The sequence below is a fragment of the Oncorhynchus masou genome, chromosome 5, assembly GCF_036934945.1.
Source record: "Oncorhynchus masou masou isolate Uvic2021 chromosome 5, UVic_Omas_1.1, whole genome shotgun sequence".
NCBI lineage: Eukaryota > Metazoa > Chordata > Actinopteri > Salmoniformes > Salmonidae > Oncorhynchus > Oncorhynchus masou.
In genome coordinates this window covers 73,868,504-73,888,260 of record NC_088216.1, presented here as the reverse complement: position 1 = coordinate 73,888,260, position 19,757 = coordinate 73,868,504, and the positions used below count along the sequence as shown (strand labels likewise).

Sequence of the window (19,757 nt, the reverse complement as noted above, 5' to 3'; positions counted from 1 at the left end):
ATTTAGAATTATATAAAAGCCTGTTGTATATTCTCACAGGATATATTGTTAACCCTGTTATTAGCAGGACAATATATATTGGTCATGGCTCCTGAGTGGCTCACAATGGGACTGCCTTGCAGTTCTCCAGGTGTATCCACTGAAAGCACGCAAGGTTCAAGACACAAGGTCAGGGGGCACGGGATGGGCCGCAAAGCCACGCACAGAAGACCGACCTAGCCCATTGGGAAGGGAGGAGGAGGAGGGGGGGTCCCCCACCCCGCCGAACAGGCAACAGTTTAATAAGGGGCATTGTGCTAACAATGGCGCTGACTAGGGAAACATTCCCACTGTACTCTTCTTAGTGACAGTCGGCAGGTTCAAACTAAAACAATGCAACTAATAATGGCATATTTATGCTTTCATTCATAAATTATAAAAATACTCTTTCAAAATGCCGATGTTTATTTAGTTATGGGTTCATAACAAATTACTATGTGTTAGCTGGTGGCATTTTGAAAACAGGTTTTCAAACACTTGTAGCCCGATTAGCAGGACAGCAGACTCTTTATAGCCCGGCTACTGTAGGTGTGAATATCCCCCTACCTGCAATGTATTCCATGCTTAAGTACTCTAAAGTGTTACATTTATAACTCAAAACAGCAGTACAGTATTTTCTTCATCAACATCTTTATGCTTTCGTTAATAAAATAATGATAAAAATACTCTTTCAAAATGCTGATGTTTATTTAGTTATGGATCCATAACGAATTACTGTGGGAATAAATATCACGGAATGAAACAGATTGTTGCTTACTGGAAAATACTCTTTCAAACACATGGTCACTTTGTACAGTGCCATTATTGCTATTAGCAGGGCTATATTTTGGCCTTTATGGGCGGTGCACAATTGGCCCAGCGGTTCTCTCCCTCTAAAAACAGAAATGTTTTTGCCTTTACAAATATTATTTTGGCCTTCATTCAGATTACAATCGCTCTTTCATTTTTTTGAAAATGAAATAACCTCCAAAATATCATTATATATTATCAGTCATATAGCCGGCACCTACATAAATCTGAGTGACTCACACATTCATGGCTTTGGATCAAAATAAATAATTAGCAACATTCTTTCTTTAATAAATCAATGTTTTGGTTATCCTGACCTGGACCCATTATGGGCTATTAGCAGAACAATTTACCTTTACCAACAACTCTCTGTATTTTGATACTTTGGATGGGACGCTCCGGAGTGGATGAGGGCTCCCACAGTGCAAAATATGGTGCTACAGATGCAGGTTTGATACCCTTGCCGGCCGACACTGGGAGACCCATGAGGTGGCTTTTGGTTTTAATTTAGAATCCTCAAATCCTCTATATGTAATTATTTGCGGAGAGTCACATCATGTTTTTCGATATACTGTAGGCCTACCGTAGGCGACATGAGTCTCACTAGTGTTGAGTAATGTGCTGTTAAAAGTGGTGTAGGTTGTTGTGTCTTTGAAGACTGTTAATTTATCAAATCTGTTCTCTGTAATTATTATTAATTATAATACACACCTATGTGAGAATGCTGTTCATTGACTACACCTCAGCGTTCAACACCATAGTACCCTCAAAGCTCATCACCAAGCTAAGGATCCTGGGACTAAACACCTCCCTCGGCAACTGGATCCTGGACTTCCTGACAGGCCGCCCCCATGTGGTGAGGGTAGGTAGCAACACATCTGCCACGCTGATCCTCAACACTGGAGCTCCCCAGGGGTGCGTGCTCAGTCCCCTCCTGTACTCCCTGTTCACCCACGACTGCATGGCCAGGCACGACTCCAACACCATCATTAAGTTTGCTGACGACACAACAGTGGTAGGCTTGATCACCGACAACGACGAGACAGCCTATAAGGAGGAGATCAGAGACCTGGCCGGGTGGTTCCAGAATAACAACCTATCCTTCAATGTAACCAAGACTAAGGAGATGATTGTGGACTACAGGAAAAGGAGCACCGATCACATCCCCATTCTCATCGATGGGGCTGTAGTGGAGCAGGTTGAGAGCTTCAAGTACCTTGGTGTCCACATCAACAACAAACTAGATTGGTGCAAACACACCAAGACAGTCGTGAAGAGGGCACGACAAAGCCTATTCCCCCTCAGAAAACTAAAAAGATTTGGCATGGGTCCTGAGATCCTCAAAAGGTTCTACAGCTGCAACATCGAGAGCATCCTGACCGGTTGCATCACTGCCTGGTACGGCAATTGCTTGGCCTCCGACCGCACGGCACTTCAGAGGGTAGTGCGTACGGCCCAGTGCATCACTGGGGCAAAGCTGCCTGGCATCCAGGACCTCTAAACCAGGCGGTGTCAGAGGAAGGCCCTAAAGTCTAGGACAAAAAGGCTTCTCAACAGTTTTACCCCCAAGCCATAAGACTTCTGAACAGGTAACCAATGGTTACCTGGACTATTTGCATTGTGTCCCACCACCCACCAACCTCTCTTTTTACACTTCTGGTACTCTCTGTTCATCATATATGCACAGTCACTTTAACGATACCCACATGTACATACTACCTCAATAAGCCTGACTAATAGGCGTCCGTATATAGTCTTGCTACTCTTTTTTCAAATGTCTTTCTACTGTTGTTTTATTTCTTTACTTACCCCCCCCCCCCCACACACACACACATACCTTTTTTTTGCACCATTGGTTAGAGCCTGTAAGTAAGCATTTCACTGTAAGGTTTACACCTGTTGTATTCGGCGCACGTGACAAATAAACTTTGATTTGATTTGAGGAAAAAGATTCTTCCAGTCCGTGGTGAGTAATCCCAGTTCTGATGTCCAGAAGTTATATTGGTAGATGGTAGCAGCAACATTATGTACAAAATAAGTAAAAAGACAAGTTACAAACAACGCAAAAAAAATGAACATAATATCACAATTTATTATGGGCATGTAAAACGTTAGCCATCCTCTTCGGGCTATAGGTTTCAGGATTTTCAGGCTGTTTACCACTCTCTCCCAAAATACATCATCCAGAAAGATCCTCTTGATGGGGGAGTCCATATTGGCAGACTGTGATATGGCCATTTCTTGGAGGGACTCCTTCCCCTCCAGGAGCCTCTCAAACATGATGACAACACCATCCCAATGGGTGTTGCTGGACAGCTTCAATGTGCTGCTCTTATTCTTCTCACTTTGCTTGATGAGGTAGATTGCAGCTATAACTTGATGACTCTTCACATACCTAACCATTTCCTTGGCTCTCTTGTAGAGTGTATTCATTATTTCAGTGCCATGATGTCCTTGAGGAGCAGATTCAATGCATGAGCAGCACAGCCAATGGGTGTGATGTGAGGTAGAACTCCTCCACTTTAGACCAAGTAGCCTTCATGTTCACAGCATTGTCATTCACCAGTGCAAATACCTTCTGGGTCCAAGGTCATTGATGACTGCCTTCAGCTCATATGCAGTGTAGAGAATGGTGTGTCTGTCCCTTGTGTCTGTGCTCGTGTATAATACAGGTTGAGGGGTGGAGATTATGTATTTAGTTATTCCTTGCCAACGAACATTCGACCACCCATCAGAGATGATTTGCTTGACCTTGACCGCTATGATTTGCTTGACCTTCACTTGAACTCTGAATCTGTGAACCAGTTGCATACACAGCTCGAGCAAGACATTCATCAGCATTTCTCTGACTACGTTCCTCCACTGAGTAAAAACAAATCTGATTGCAGGAGGACCATGAGCTGTTGCTATCGATAAGGTGTCTGATTCATCATTTTCACCTCGAAGAGAAGTAGAGGGACTTTTGTCAGAGGTTGCTTGTTGTGAACTTACCAGAAAGCATGTAGTCCTTGGCTCAGACAATGTAGTAGTGTGTGCTCAATAGCATCTCATTAGTGTGCAAGATCTTGAGAATCAGCTGTACATGTGATGGAAGAGTTCACTGCACATGTGATGGAAGAATGCACTGTGCCTTGCAGAGGGTTGCAATTCCATTGAATTGTGGATAGTTTAACCAAAATATGCAACAAGACCTAGAATTGTCTTATGTGTATCCCACAAAAAAAAGGTTCACTGTTATAAGCTAACTTTTTTGATGAATTTAAGCAAAATCCCCCAAATTCCAGGGTTTAACTTCCCATGGAAGAATTCCGGAAATGTACCAAAAAGTTTCCTACCCTTTGCAACCCTAGTCCTCATTAGTCCGGAGCTGGCAACAGGTTTGAGGGCACAGACTTCTATACAGGTCACAGCATGCTGCTTGCAACAATCTTATACTCTCACAGTAAAAATATGTCTAATTTAATGTTATTGCCATATTTGAGGTTTTGCTCACAACCTCACAGGTGATGAGAAGCATTTTACTGACTGTTAGAGAGATACACATCACTGCATATGATGATGATGGTGACGACTCAAATACAATATGACTATGCTAACATGGATAATTCATGTTTTGGATAGTGGATGGCAAAGGATAGTTATGTCCACATGCGGTTTAAGTGGTGGAGTGATAATAACATCTCAGTGTGACGACTGCTTGGTAATTTGTGTGATTTCAATTATAGTGGTTCAGGTTAAATAACTCCACTTCTGCTTGTTTTGTAGTGAAATTACACTAGCTGCAGCACTGTGGTCTATCCTTGTTCTTTACTCTTACTCTCATGGAATGGGTGCTCTATATGTGACGGGAGTTTCATGCTCTGTCACCTAGCCTTCACCCTCAGGGGGGTTTCATACCAGGCCTTTTCTGGTGGCTACTTAGTGGTGGCAGGTGAGGTGTGTCTCTGACAACTTGTCCCACTGTTCAGGCTTGCAGTTTAAGGTGTCGCTGCTACTGCTGCTAGATGGGGTGGCTGGCAGAGTGACTGGCTGTGTCGTGCATAGACACCATCACACCCAGCAGAGGCAGAGCTCAGCCATCTGCTCCAGGGGTGTCTGATCTGCTCAGCCTGCCTACTGTCCTCTCCCATTAACTTCAGATATTCTGGGGTGGCTGCGAATATAATTAGCCACCAGACCACCTCTCCCTCTCCACCTCTTCACTTTATTATAAATCAAATCAAATCTAATTTTATTGGTCACATACACATATTTAGTAGATGTTATTGAAGGTGTAGCGAAATGCTTGGGTTCCTAGCTCCAACAGTGCAGTAGTAGCAATTTACAACAATACACACAAATCTAAAAGTAAAATAATGGAATTAAGAAATATATAAATATTAGGACGAGATTACACGTGAGATCCTCCTTCTAGAGACTGTATACCTATGGTAACATGATGTATCATACTGTATCAACAGAGCAGTTTGGAACCTATAGAAACAAGCTGTTTTTTTTAAAGCAATTGAGATTCAATAAGTCATCAAACTCTCTAGTTTTTGCATTCATATTTGTGCGCCCACAAAACATAGGCTTCATCACACACTGTAACTTCAAACATTTTGAAAATAATTTTGCTATCTGGAATGATGACAAAATATGTCTGATTAAGTGAAAACCACACTGTGATAGATGAATAATGCAGTCAACAACATGAAAGACAGCTATATCTTTTGTAGTCTGTCAGGCGGGAGTCTGGGGAGAGTCATGGCTGGTTGTAAGGCTGTGTGAAGAATAATTTTCTCTGCTCGTTAGTTTACAGAAAAGGGGGAAAATAATATAGATTTTTATTTGCTCATCATTGGAATTGTCATTTCACTGTCCCAGAATGGCATTGTTCAAGCTAGCTGGCTCAAAGTCTCATCCTAATCATTCACAATTACTTGCTTTCTTAAGTGGAAAATAATCCATACTTATCATGCCTCTCAGCTTCGTTCATTTTCCTTTTTCGTTTTTAGGTTTCTGTCTCACTTTGGAAAAACAAAAATTAGTTTTCCTATTTGTAAATTGTTTATTGCAGCAAATCATTAGTACTAAACCATCCAAAACATTTTATATTTTACTTTATTTGACCTCACTCAGTGTATATCCCTGTATTTATCTTAGCTGGTGATTTGGTGTTTTTGGACAACTTGAAAATATTATTTGTTTTGAGCTATGACTCAAAACAAATAACATATTTTATATCATTTTAAATCATAATTATTTTATATCATTAATGTGAGATGTGAAGTAAAAAAAATCCATAATACAATTATGTACAATGGAAACAAATAGGCCAGTCTTTGAAATGCCAAGGCAGCGAGCTAGGCTAACACAATACACTATGAAAAGTCTCATGCTAAAAACACCAACAATTACAGGGTGATTATATCCAATATCTTTCATTTGATTCAATTGTCTTTATCATGAGGGAATCATAAAGATTCAAACTAATGTTTTGATATTTCCTATCTCGTGGTGTTCACAGAATAATGGTCACCTGCACCCATCAAATCGATCCATATGATAAATGTTTGTGAGTGTGCATCTCCAGAGGCCCGGCTGCTGATTGTGTTTGCATCTTTCCAGATGGTCGCTTAACGGAACACTCATTGATCTGGGGAGTGACTACCGGCGTCACATGTCTGGAGGCAACCTGATCATTAACAGTCTGGACAGGGACCAAGACACAGGGATATACCAGTGCACTGCCTTCAACACATGGGGGATCATCCTCAGCTGCCGAGCCACTCTACAATTTGCATGTAAGTGATTGGGCTATTTTTAACACATCTGTTTGTGTCTGTGTGAGTATTGTTGCTGTGGCCTTAGCATTCTGATTTCTTGTTTGGTTTGCTTCAAGTATATATTTTTAAGGGTTAATTGAATGAAATGTCAGATGCAACAAAATGGGTAAGGCAGCTTCTGACTTCATTGATTCTCATTAGTCGCTGTGTTTCCAGGTTTGACAGCATCTGAGCTCACTCGGTATTGACTGATACTTTGCAAATCTATGCCAGCGTCTGCGTTCTGGACTTGAAAGGAAAACCACACAAATAAAGCTTAAGACTTTGCAAACCAGACACAATCATTTATATGAATATGAAGCTTTGGCATGATTCTCCACCATATAGAGAGCCAACAGACAGACAGTGTAGAGACACCTCTCCCCTCTCACTGATCATGCCGTCTCACTATTGATCATGTCCTAGAGGTAGAGAGCCTTTCCTTCCCCTTAAGAGATTGACTGCCTTTACCCTCATGGGCTGGATAATGAATCTCACTTGTGGGTCCTAGGTGAGGAGGGAAGCTGCTTGATATTTATTGTCTAGTTGGGGAATGCACAGAGGAGGTATTGGCGATACATGAAGGTTGCTGCATAGGCTACTAGCTTTTCCTTGTAATGAAGAAGCTGCCATAGACAAGGATGGCTTGCTTCCTCCATTTCCTGTCTCCACAATTCAACCGTCATTTTGATGATGTGTTTCTTTTTTGTGATGTGTTATGGCCATCAACTTCATCCTATTTACATTGCATTTCTGAACAACTATAACACAACTGGATAAGTTGGATAAGATATATATATATATATCTATATATATTTTTCTGGCTTCCCTCCCGACACATTCTTGTTGGCTCTCAGAGTTGGAGTCTGTGCAGAGGAGACATATTAGCCTAGAGGAAGCACTCATTCTACTACATACAGGGTAGAGCCAGCCTGCAGAGTGCTGCATTTTAGCACCAGTCCCTGCTGTGACTTTCTGTGTGAGGAGAGAGGAGAATAGGAGGGCCTCCTCTCCCTACCTTAACTGATTACTACATTTCAGTACCAACCCCCACTGTTTGAAATTAATATTACCGTCATGATCAGCTGCAGCTGTGTGATTATGCTTTCCAACCAGCCTGCACCACCTGTCTGTAGATAGCCTAGCTAGCCTACCTCCTCCTGCTTTAGAATCTGCACCTTGGCTGAGAGTTCTAATTCTCCACTGCTCTGTTGGAAGATGGCCACCCACCGCGTGGCCTGGACAGAATCCTGCTATGACTTGGCCGTGTTGGATTTCACCACGGTCATCAGAGACTGGCTCATTAATCTTCTCTTCGCTCTCCCACTCCCCTCTATAATCCTTCTCTTTTCCCAATTTGTCTTAACGGTCACATTGACTTTCTTTTGTTTGTGTTCGGGGCCTGACTGCAGGGCTGCCAGCCCAAGGGTGCAGAGTCATTAGGCACAGGGGTACAGTGGTTTGCCCATCACTCACTGAAACAGAGTAACGTTTCATCATCCCAGGTACAAGCTCAGTCTGTCAGCTTTTTCCCCTTTCATTTGCAGGGATGAATTGCGCCCAGAGTATCAATGGGGAAGCTAAGTGCAAGATTACACTGCATTTAATAATGATGTTGGTTATTGCTCTTGGCACTGAATCCTGTTTTTCGTCATGTGCTCTGTGTTTGTTAAGTTCTTCCAGTTTCCTCCTCTCTCTATTATCCCTTTGCAAGTTAATCTCCTGCTGCTATCATAACAACTGTGTGTTGTGAGGTATACATCACATACTCAAGTCCATCAATAATGTTCAATGTTACAGTTGCCTTTCAAAGTATTGTATAGCATTGGGTGTGTTCTAAAGCAATCAATCACTGTACCTGTGAATGGTTTCCTGCACCACATGGATTTTAGAGCTTTGAAGAAACCAATATAACGGATGCATGTGTTGGTGAAACTCAAACCACAGTGGGAAACTCATTGGCTGATACTGATTGAGTTGTCAGCTGTATTTAGGCATACTCATGTTAGTGCTTACTGTCCATTATGCTTTATTATGCATATTCATCCATTCTGTATTAACACGAAAGCTTGATTTTTGTGTTGATTAGACCTAGATAACTTCAAGACCCAAACTGCAAGGAGTGCTGTGAATGTCCGAGAGGGCCAAGGAGTGGTTTTGTTATGTGGACCACCCATGCATTCTGGAGGTATGTTTTTTCCTTATCAGAGATATCTATGAATAACTGGAAAGGTACCACTCTTCTGTATCCCATTAAAACTTTGATTAAGTATTATATACAGAAGTTATTCGTGGTGTTCACAATATGTTTATTCATAACACCGTATTTGTTAGCCCTCAAAGCAATCATTCCAAGCTAGCAACCTCAAATGAAACTTATTGCACACAGATGTCTGCAGAATAAAGCCGTGTGTGATTGGCCTCTGTTTGTTTTTCATTCTGAACTATTTCCTTCAATTAGAGACAAATCTGGGGGCAAATGAAAAGATGTTCCTCAAATTGGAGGCTTAACCTGATCCTTAGGCAATACGTTCCCAGCAAAGTGATTTTAAAACCTGGATCACATAATCAATTGTAACTTATCCCAACTCAAATGGAATGTAGAATTCAAAGTGATTTTTCAAACTAATTTATTCTATACCCTAGAGGAAAAACAAACAAAAAAACTTTCTGAGATATCTTGTTTATCTTTCATAATATTTTCAACTTGTACAGATGAATGACTCTGCACATTTGAGATTGCTATTGAAGTGTGTGTGATTGCAACCCTACTCAGTTCAACTTTCCTTGGAATTGAATAATGGACTTTGCACATACAGACTGACCCTGTTATAGGACCATAATATATGCAATTTAGCAAACGCTTTTATCCAAAGCGACTTAGTCATGCGTGCATACATTTTACGTATGGATGGTCCCAGGAATCAAACCCACTACCCTGGCATTACAAGCGCCATGCTCTACCAACTGAGCTACAAAGGACCACCACTCACTTTAAAGGGAAAATTTGAGATTTTGGCAAGGACGCCCTTTATCTACTTCAGAGTCAGATGAAGAAGTTGAAAAGCTTCAAGTTCCTCGGCGTACACATCACTGACAATCAACACCCGATGTCCCAGAATGGCCAAAAAAATCATCAAGGACATCAACCACCCAAGCCACGGCCTGTTCACCCCGCTACCATCCAGATGCGAAGTCTGTACAGGCACATCACAGCTGGGACAAGAGACTGAAAAACAGCTTCTATCTCAAGGCCATCAGACTGTTAAATATCCATCCACTCAACCCTGCACCTTAGAGGCTGCTGCCCCATATACATTGGAAAGAAAGTCTCTGAACCCTTTCGAATTACCTGGATTTATGCAGAAATTGGTCATAACATTTGATTAGATCTTCATCTAAGTCACAACAATAGACAAACACAGTCTCCTTAAACTAATAACACGCGACAAATTATATATTTTTATGTCTTTGTTGAACACAGTGTAAACATTCACAGTGCAGGGTGTAAAACGTATATGAACCCTTGGATTTAATAACTGGTTGACCCTCCTTTGGCAGCACTAAACAAAATGTTTTCTGTAGTTGCAGATCAGACCTGCACAATGTCCAGGAGGAATTTTGGACCATTCCTCTTAACAAAACTGTTTCAGTTAAACAATATTCTTGGGGGTGAACTTTATTTATTTATTTATTTATTTTATTTAACCTTTATTTAACCAGGTAGGCTAGTTGAGAATAAGTTCCCATTTGCAACTGCAACCTGGCCAAGGTTAAGTGAAGCAGTGTGACGCAGACAACAACACAGAGTTACACATGGAGTAAAGAATAAACAAGCCAATAACACTATCAACAAGTCAATGACACAGTAGAAAAACATAAAGTCTATATGCAGTGTGTGCAAAAGGCATGAGGAGTTAGGCAATAAATAGGCCATAAGAGCGAATAATTACAATTTAGCAGATTAACTTGTTGAGTGTAGGGGGCAGTATTTTCGTTTTTGGCAAAAAAAACGTACCCATTTGAAACTGCCTATTTCTCAGCCCCAGAAACTAGAATATGCCAATAATTGTAAGATTAGGATAGAAAATGCTCTAAAGTTTCCAAAACTGTAAAAATATTGTGAGTATACCTGAACTGATATTGCAGGCGAAAGCCTGATTAAAATCCAATCAGGAAGTGCCGCTTATTTTGAAATCTCTCTGTTCCTATGCATGCCTATCCTCCATTTAAAGGGATATCAACCAGATTCCTTTTTCTATGGCTTCCCTAAATTGTCAACAGTCTTTAGACATCGTTTCAGGCTTTTATTTTGAAAAATTAGCGTGAAAGATCACATTGCGTAAGTGGATAGGTGGGGGCTCTCAGAGTGAGTTTTGCGCAATTGAGTAAAGCCGCCATTGTTCCTCACCGCTGTTATTGAAAAAGCTACACACTCGGTTGATTATATTATCGAATATGTATTTTAAAAACAACCTGAAGATTGATTATAAAAACGTTTGACAGGTTTCTGTGGACATTATGTATATTATTTGGAATATACGTCTGCATTGTCGTGACCGCTCTTTCCTGTGGATTTCTGAACATAACGCGACAAACAAACGTCAGTATTTTGGGTATAAAAATAATCTTTATAGAACAAAATGAACATTTGTTGTGTAACTGGGAGTCTCGTGAGTGAAAACATCCGAAGATCATCAAAGGTAAACAATTTTTTTGATTGCTTTTCTGATTTTTGTGACCTAGCTACTTAATGCTTATGCTTAGTGTACATAATGTTATGTTGTGCTATCGATAAACTTACACAAACGCTTGAATTGCTTTTGCTGTAAAGCGTAATTTCAAAATCTGAGATGACAGGTGGATTAACAAAAGGCTAAACTGTGTTTTCCTATATTGCACTTGTGATTTCATGAATATGAATATTTTTTAGTAATATTATTTGACTGTGGCACTATGCTATTCAGCGGTTGGGTGGGTAGCGGGGATGGGTAGCATCAACAAGTCAATACTAGAGTGATAAATGAGAAGATGATGATGTGCAAGTAGAGATACTGGTAAAAAAAATTATAAAATAAAAACAGTATGGGGATGAGGTAGGTAGATTGGGTGGGCTATTTACACATGGACTATGAACAGCTGCAGCGATTGGTTAGCTGCTCAGATAGTTGATGTTTAAAGTTGGTGAGGGAAATAAAAGTCTCCAACTTCAGCGATTTTTGCAATTCGTTCCAGTCACTGGCAGCAGAGAACTGGAAGGAAAGGCGGCCAAATGAGGTGTTGGCTTCGGGGATGATCAGTGAGATAAACCTGCTGGAACGTGTGCTAGGGGTTGGTGTTGTTATCGTGCCCAGTGAACTGAGATAAGGTGGAGCTTTACCTAGCATGGACTTGTAGATGACCTGGAGCTAGTGGGTCTGGCGACTAATATGCAGCAAGGGCCAGCCGACTAGAATATACAGGTCGCAGTGGTGGGTGGTATAAGGTGGTTTGGTAACAAAACGGATTGCACTGTGATAGACTGCATCCAGTTTGCTGAGTAGAGTGTTGGAAGCAATTTTGTAGATGACATCGCCGAAGTCGAGGATCAGTAGGATAGTCAGTTTTACTAGGGTAAGTTTGGCGGAGTGAGTAAAGGAGGCTTTGTTGCGAAATAGAAAGACGATTCTAGATTTTATTTTGGATTGGAGATGTTTGATATGAGTCTGGAAGGAGAGTTTACAGTCTCGCCAGACACCTATGTATTTATAGTTGTCCACATATTCTAGGTCAGAACCATCCATGGTGGTGATGCTAGTCGGGCGGGCGGGTGAGAGCAGCAAATGGTTGAAAAGCATGCATTTGGTTTTACTAGCGTTTAAGAGCAGTTGGAGGCCACGGAAGGAGTGTTGTATGGCATTGAAGCTCGTTTGGAGGTTAGTTAGCACAGTGTCCAAGGAAGGGCCAGAAGTATACAGAATGGTTTCATCTGCGTAGAGGTGGATCAGGGAATCGCCCAGAGCAAGAGCGACATCGTTGATATAAACAGAGCAAAGAGTCGGCCCGAGAATTGAACCCTGTGGTACCCCCTTAGAGACTGCCAGAGGTCCGGACAACATCCCCCCCGATTTGACACACTGAACTCTGTCTGCAAAGTAATTGGTGAACCAGGGGAGGCAGTCATCCGAAAAACCAAGGCTATTGAGTCTGCCGATAAGAATACAGTGATTGACAGAGTCGAAAGCCTTGGCCACGCCGATGAAGACGGTATATATTTTATCGATGGCAGTTATGATATCATTTAGTACCTTGAGCGTGGCTGAAGTGCACCCGTGACCGGCTCAGAACCCAGATTGCACAGCGGAGAAGGTAGGGTGGGATTTGAAATGGTCAGTGATCTGTTTAATAAATTGGCTTTCGAATACTTTAGATAGGCAGGGCAGGATGGATATAGGTCTGTAACAGTTTGGGTCTAGGGTGTCACCCCGTTTGAAGAGGGGGATGACCACGTCAGCTTTCCAATCTTTAGGGATCTTGGACGATACGAAAGAGAGGTTGAACAGGCTGGTAATAGAGGTTGCAACAATGGCAGCGGATAGTTTTAAAAAGATAGCGTCCAGATTGTCTAGCCCAGCTGATTTGTACGGGTCCAGGTATTGCAGCTCTCTCAGAACATCTGCTGTCTGGATTTGGGTGAAGGAGAAGCTGGAGAGGCTTGGCCGAGTAGCTGCAGGGGAGGTGGAGCTGTTGGCGAGGGTTGGAGTAGCCAGGAAGAAGGCATGGCCATCCGTTGAGAAATGCTTACTGAAATTTGAAATTATCATGGATTTATCGGTGGTGACCGTGTTACCTAGCCTCAGGATGCAAATTTCTGCTTGAAAAAGCTAGCCTTTGCTTTCCTAACTGACTGCGTGTATTGGTTCCTGACTTCCCTGGGACTATTCGATGCTATTGCAGTCCGCCACAGGATGTTTTTGTGCTGGTCAAGGGCAGTCAGGTCTTGAGTGAACCAAGGGCTATATCTTAGTTCTGCATTTTTTGAACAGGGCATGCTTATCTAAGATGGTAAGGCAATTACTTTTAAAGAATGACCAGGCATCCTCGACTGACGGGACGAGGTCAATATCCTTCCAGGATACCCGGCCTGGTTGATTAGAAGTGTTTTAGGGAGCGTTTGACAGTGATGAGGGGTGGTCGTTTGTCCGCGGATACAGGCAATGAGGCTGTGATCGCTGAGATCCTGATTGAAGACAGCGGAGGTGTATTTGGAGGGCAAGTTGGTCAGGATAATGTCTATGAGGGTGCCCATGTTTACAGATTTAGCGTTGTACCTGGTTGGTTCCTTGATGATTTGTGTGAGAATGAGGGCATCTAGCTTAGATTGTAGGACTGCCGGGGTGTTAAGCATATCCCAGTTTAGGTCACCTAACAGAACGAACTCTGAAGCTAGATGCGGGGCGATAAATTCACAAATGGTGTCCAGGGCACAGCTGGGAGTGGAGGGGGGTCGATAGCAGGCGGCAACAGTGAGAGACTTATTTCTGGAGAGGTTAATTTTTTTAAATTAGAAGTTCAAACTGTTTGGGTATAGACCTGGAAAGTATGACAGAACTTTGGAGGCTTTCTCTGCAGTAGATTGCAACTCCTTCCCCTTTGGCAGTTCTATCTTGATGGAAAAGGTTGTAGCTGGGTATGGAAATCTCAGAATTGTTGGTGGCTTTCCTAAGCCAGGATTCAGACACGGCAAGGACATCAGGGTTGGTGGAGTGTGCTAAAGCAGTGAGTAAAACAAACTTAGGGAGGAGGCTTCTCTCTTGAGGTCATGCCACAGCATCTCAATCGGGTTGAGGTCAGGACTGACTGGGCCACTCCAGAAGGCATATTTTCTTCTGTTGAAGCCATTCTGTTGTTGATTTACTTCTGTGTTTTGGGTCATTGTCCTTGTCCTCACCCATTGTCATTGTCCTCACCCAACTTCTGACGAGCTCAGTTGGCGGACAGATAGACTTACGTTCTCCTGCAAAATTTGTTGATAATCTTGGGAATTCATTTTTCTGTCAATGATGGCAAGCTGTCCAGGCCCTGTGACAGCAAAGCAGCCCCAAACCATACTTTACAGTTGGGATGAGGTTTTGATGTTGGTGTGCTGTGCCTTTTTTTCTCCCCACGTAGTGCTGTGTTCCTTCCAAATAATCAACTTTAGTTTCATCTATCCACAGAATATTTTGCCAGTAGTGCTGTGGAACATCCAGGTGCTCTTATATGAACTTCAGACTTGCAGCAATGTTTTTTGGGGACAGCAGTGGCTTCTTCTGTGATGTCGTCCCATTAACACCATTCTTGTTTAGTGTTTCACGTATCGTAGACTCGTCAACAGAGATGTTAGGATGTTCCATAGATTTCTGTAACTCTTTAGCTGGCACTCTAAGATTCTTCTTAACCTCAATGAGAATTATGTGCTGTGCTCTTGCAGTCATCTTTGCAGGACGGACACTCCTAGGGAGAGTAGCAATAGTGCTTAGCTTTCTCCATTTGTAGACAATTTGTCTTACCGTGGACTGATGAACATAAAGGCTTTTAGAGATTCTTTTGTAACCCTTTCCAGCTTAATGCAAGTCAACAATTCTTAATCTTAGGTCTTCTGAGATCTCTTTTGTTCGAGGCATGGTTCACATCAGGCAATGCTTCTTGTGAATAGCAAACTCTAATTTTGTGAGGTTTTTTATAGGGCAGGGCAGCTCTAACCAACATCTCCAATCTCGTCTCATTGATTGGACTCCACGTTTGCTGACTTCTTTCTTTCTCTCTCTTGGAGGACCTGAGCCCTAGGACCATGCCCCAGGACTACCTGACATGATGACTCCTTGCTGTCCCCAGTCCACCTGGCCGTGCTGCTGCTCCAGTTTCAACTGTTCTGCCTTATTATTATTCGACCATGCTGGTCATTTATGAACATTTGAACATCTTGGCCATGTTCTGTTATAATCTCCACCTGGCACAGCCAGAAGAGGACTGGCCACCCCACATATGCTCTCTCTAATTCTCTTTCTTTCTCTCTCTCTGAGGACCTGAGCCCTAGGACCATGCCCCAGGACTACCTGACATGATGACTCCTTGCTGTCCCCAGTCCACCTGGCTGTGCTGCTGCTCCATTTTCAACTGTTCTGCCTTATTATTATTGGACCATGCTGGTCATTTATGAACATTTGAACATCTTGGCCATGTTCTGTTATAATCTCCACCCGGCACAGCCAGAAGAGGACTGGCCACCCCACATAGCCTGGTTCCTCTCTAGGTTTCTTCCTAGGTTTTGGCCTTTCTAGGGAGTTTTTCCTAGCCACTGTGCCTCTACACCTGCATTGCTTGCTGTTTGGGGTTTTAGGCTGTGTTTCTGTACAGCACTTTGAGATATCAGCTGATGTACGAAGGGCTATATAAATAAATTTGATTTGATTTGACTTCTGACTCCATACTTTTTCCAACCTACACTGTTAATGTTTAAATGATATATTCAATATAGGCATGAAAAATACAATCATTTGTGTGTTATTAGTTTAGGCACACTGTGTTTGTCTATTGTTGTGACTTAGATGAAGATCAGATCAAATTTTATTTCCAATTTATGTAGAAATCCCGGTAATTCCAAAGGGTTCACATACTATGTCTTGCCACTGCACATAGAAATGGACTTTCATAATGGAACACTATTCACTTGAATAATGTTTACATACTGCTTTACTCATTTCATATGTATATACTCTATTCTATTCTACTGTATTTTAGTCCATGCCACGCAGGCATTGCTCATCCTAAGATGTATATATTTCTTAATTGCATTCTTTTACTTTTAGATGTGTGTGTATTGTTGTGAATTGTTAGATACTACTGCACTGTTGGAGATAGGAACACAAGCATTTCGCTACACCTGCAATAACATCTGCTAAATATGTGTATGTGATCAATATAATTTGATTTGAACTTTTGTCTGTGTGCAGTTTAAGGAAGTTGCTAACTAACTCTAGCGTAATTGCTTACTAGCGTTAGCTCCATGACAGGAAGTCTATGGGTATCATGGCGCTAACGGCTCGCGAACCAACTCTAACTCCCTTCATACTAGAGAGACAAAAAAATGGTATACACGGTTCCTATGACTCTGGGGAAGTAGATAAAGGGCCTCATTGCCAAAAATCTGAAGTATCCTTTTAAACGTGACCCATTAGAGGTCCCTCTCTTTTGTACAGTACACATTGTGTGTGTGTGTGTGTGTGTGTGTACAGGCCTGTACAGCTGGAGGAGGTGATAATGGCCTTGTGTAGCCAGTTTGAAACACACTGCGACAGCCTCTTGCTCAGAAATGATCTTATGCCAGGCATGTTGTTGTCACCATAGCAGTATTGTGTTTGGTTTGGTTTTCCTGTTTGAACAAGAGAATACGACTCAGTAAGCGTAGCACTGCTCTCATTGCATTGTGAAGCATGAATGTGACGCACAACCTTGAACTCGTTGGGCCCATTGTTACCCACTGACTATAAGACATCCCTGCAGGTTTTTATTCTGCCTCAGCGGCTTCAAATGTTGGAATAGATGTTTTCTCAAATGACACATTATATCATATGTTACAGAGACATGGCCACAAATGAAATATTGTTGCTAGCTAAAGTGACTGCATTAGGGCTCCATCATAAATATTTGTTTATTCTCGAGGGCTCAATTATGGGATGGTTTCCTTTTGTGTTGCAGCTATGGCATGTTTGTAACGTTGTGCATGTTACATAAATGGCTATTGTGTTCAATAAGAAAAGAGGTTGTTGCACTATATTTTCATTTTCCTCTATACTTGTATTTGCTTGACAAATGCTATCACTGTTCATCACTGGCCACATAGCTTAGAGTCAGGGATACCCGTTCTTGCTTTGCTTCATCAGAATGAATTCGTTTTGGCTTCATTGAACTGACTGCCAAAGCGTGATCCCAGCAGCCAAGGTTGCAAGGCGTTCTGCTCCCAGGGGGACAGGAAATGAGTGACAGTACTTACACACCTTGTAGCTCCCTACACACTCTCGCCTCCATACCACATTGGATAGGCTACTGCTACAGTACCTCATGTCTGTGAATCTGTGCTCTCTTCAAGATGAGTCATTAATGCTGTGTTCTGTGTTCTTAATTATGCTAGGCCTGTTGGCTGAGGAGAAGCATGGCATGCATGAGACAAGCCTGGAAGAAAGCCCTGTCCTGAGTCACTCAGAGTAGAGAACAGGACATGTGTCATGAGAGTGCCAGTGCGGTGCTGTAATCCATTTTGGTTTGCTCTCTTTCCTTTGGACGCTCTTTCTTTTGCAGCAAAAGCTGTTCTACTGCATTCGCCTGGTATCTTTAAACTTTAAATATAGAGAAGAAAATGTATTTTGATTTCTAGTACAGTATTTCAACAATAGGATATATCTACACAAACATTTCACATACATGCTAAATGATATTTTCAAAAAGGCATTTTTCAATGTTGACTACTACGTCTACATACATGTATGTTACTGTTCAGTACTACTACTATATTTACCGCTGTCACATTCCTCTCTCTCCTAGAGCTGACGTTTGCATGGATCTTCAATGAGTACCCCTACTTTGTCCAGCAAGATAGTCGTCGATTCATCTCCCAGGAGACAGGAAGTCTGTACATCGCTAAAGTGGAGCCTTCTGATGTGGGCAACTACACCTGTGTGGTCAACAATAGCATCACTAAGGGCAAAGTCCTCAGCTCTCCTACGCCACTGGTCCTGAGGAATGACGGTAAGATCCCATCCTTTATGTAAACATACACGCTGACTGCACAAGCTGCCCAGATTAAGCCCCTTGTAAAGAGATAGGCGCTACACAGGCTACAACATCAATAGTCTACGTCGCTCAACGTGTATAGCATTGGCAGACGATACACAGTCTACAATAGACCATTCTTTCCTGATAGTCTATAATGCTAATTGTACTTGGTAAAAGACAGAGTAACCTTACCTCCTCAAAGGGAAAAGTCATTGGGTGGAGTTGCTGCCCTCCTAGCAGCTTGAATATTAGATTCAGTCTGAAAAGAAGTCTCCACAGGAGATGAATACATACCATCCCCTCCCCCAGGTGTATTCTTCTTTGAATCTTTAATAAACCTTTTCTGTTTCTCTACCTCTAACCAACCTCTCACTGATAGTTTCTGTTCCACACACAAAGACCTTTGTGTTTCTGGGCCCATGTTATTGTTGAGCCTTGTCTTCCAAGGCGTAAAGTGTGTATGCCATTAATCATTGATGCCAAAATGCTGTTTGTGTATTGTCTCCCTTTCATAGGAGCAATGGGAGAATACGAACCGAAAATAGAAGTTAATTTCCCTGACACTGTTCCAGCTGCGAAGGGATCCACAGTAAAACTAGAATGCTTCGCACTGGGAAAGTAAGTGAATGTGCATGTGTTTGTGAGAGTGCAGGTTTATTTGTTATGCAGGTCTTTGTAATTAGGAGGTTTGCTGTTCATAGGATGCTGGAATATTAGTGATATCACTCATCGTCTTGAAGTCAAGTATCACAGACTTACAGAGGAGTAAAGAAAGCAGTAGCGCATTGTGAGGATGTGAAAATCAAACATCCTTTCATATGTCCAGGAAGGCAAAGCTGTTGAAATTTGATACAGTGAAAATGGATGAAAGCCAAATTTCCAGATTTGTATGGTTACATTAATTCTAAAGGCTTTGGCAGCCTCCTCTTTAGAGAAAAATTGAATTCCATTACACAGAAGAAGCTTCTGTACAGTTAATCAACATTTTTTCACCTCAGACTGACAGAGTCGTCATAAGGGATTTTTTCTGCTCATTGTGTTGCAGCCCAGTCCCAGAAATAAGTTGGAGGAGAACCAGCGGTGTCCCATTTCCCAGTAAGGTGAAGATGAAGAACTCCAATGCTGTTCTTGAAATTCCACATTTCCAGCAGGAAGACACAGGGATGTATGAGTGCGTGGCAGGAAATAGCCGGGGAAAAAACACTGCACGAGGTCGTATCGCCTTCCAGGGTAAGTGATCCATTTTACATTGAAGGAATCCAGAGACACTTATGAGTCAATGTGCTGTTGTAATAGATACCCACATTTTGTAAATGTAGGCTTGGAGTC

The 19,757-nt window shown here is 42.0% G+C and overlaps 1 protein-coding gene across 1 annotated transcript in view; it reads left to right on the top strand.

Moving 5' to 3' along the window:
• Positions 1-19,757, top strand: part of LOC135540233 (contactin-3-like) — an 84,451-nt gene that overhangs the window by 30,189 nt on the left and 34,505 nt on the right. The window contains exons 4-8 of the mRNA XM_064966743.1: positions 6,439-6,614; positions 8,725-8,823; positions 18,198-18,401; positions 18,944-19,046; positions 19,474-19,658. Coding sequence (XP_064822815.1) covers positions 6,439-6,614; positions 8,725-8,823; positions 18,198-18,401; positions 18,944-19,046; positions 19,474-19,658 — 767 coding nt within the window. The remainder of the gene's footprint in view (positions 1-6,438; positions 6,615-8,724; positions 8,824-18,197; positions 18,402-18,943; positions 19,047-19,473; positions 19,659-19,757) is intronic.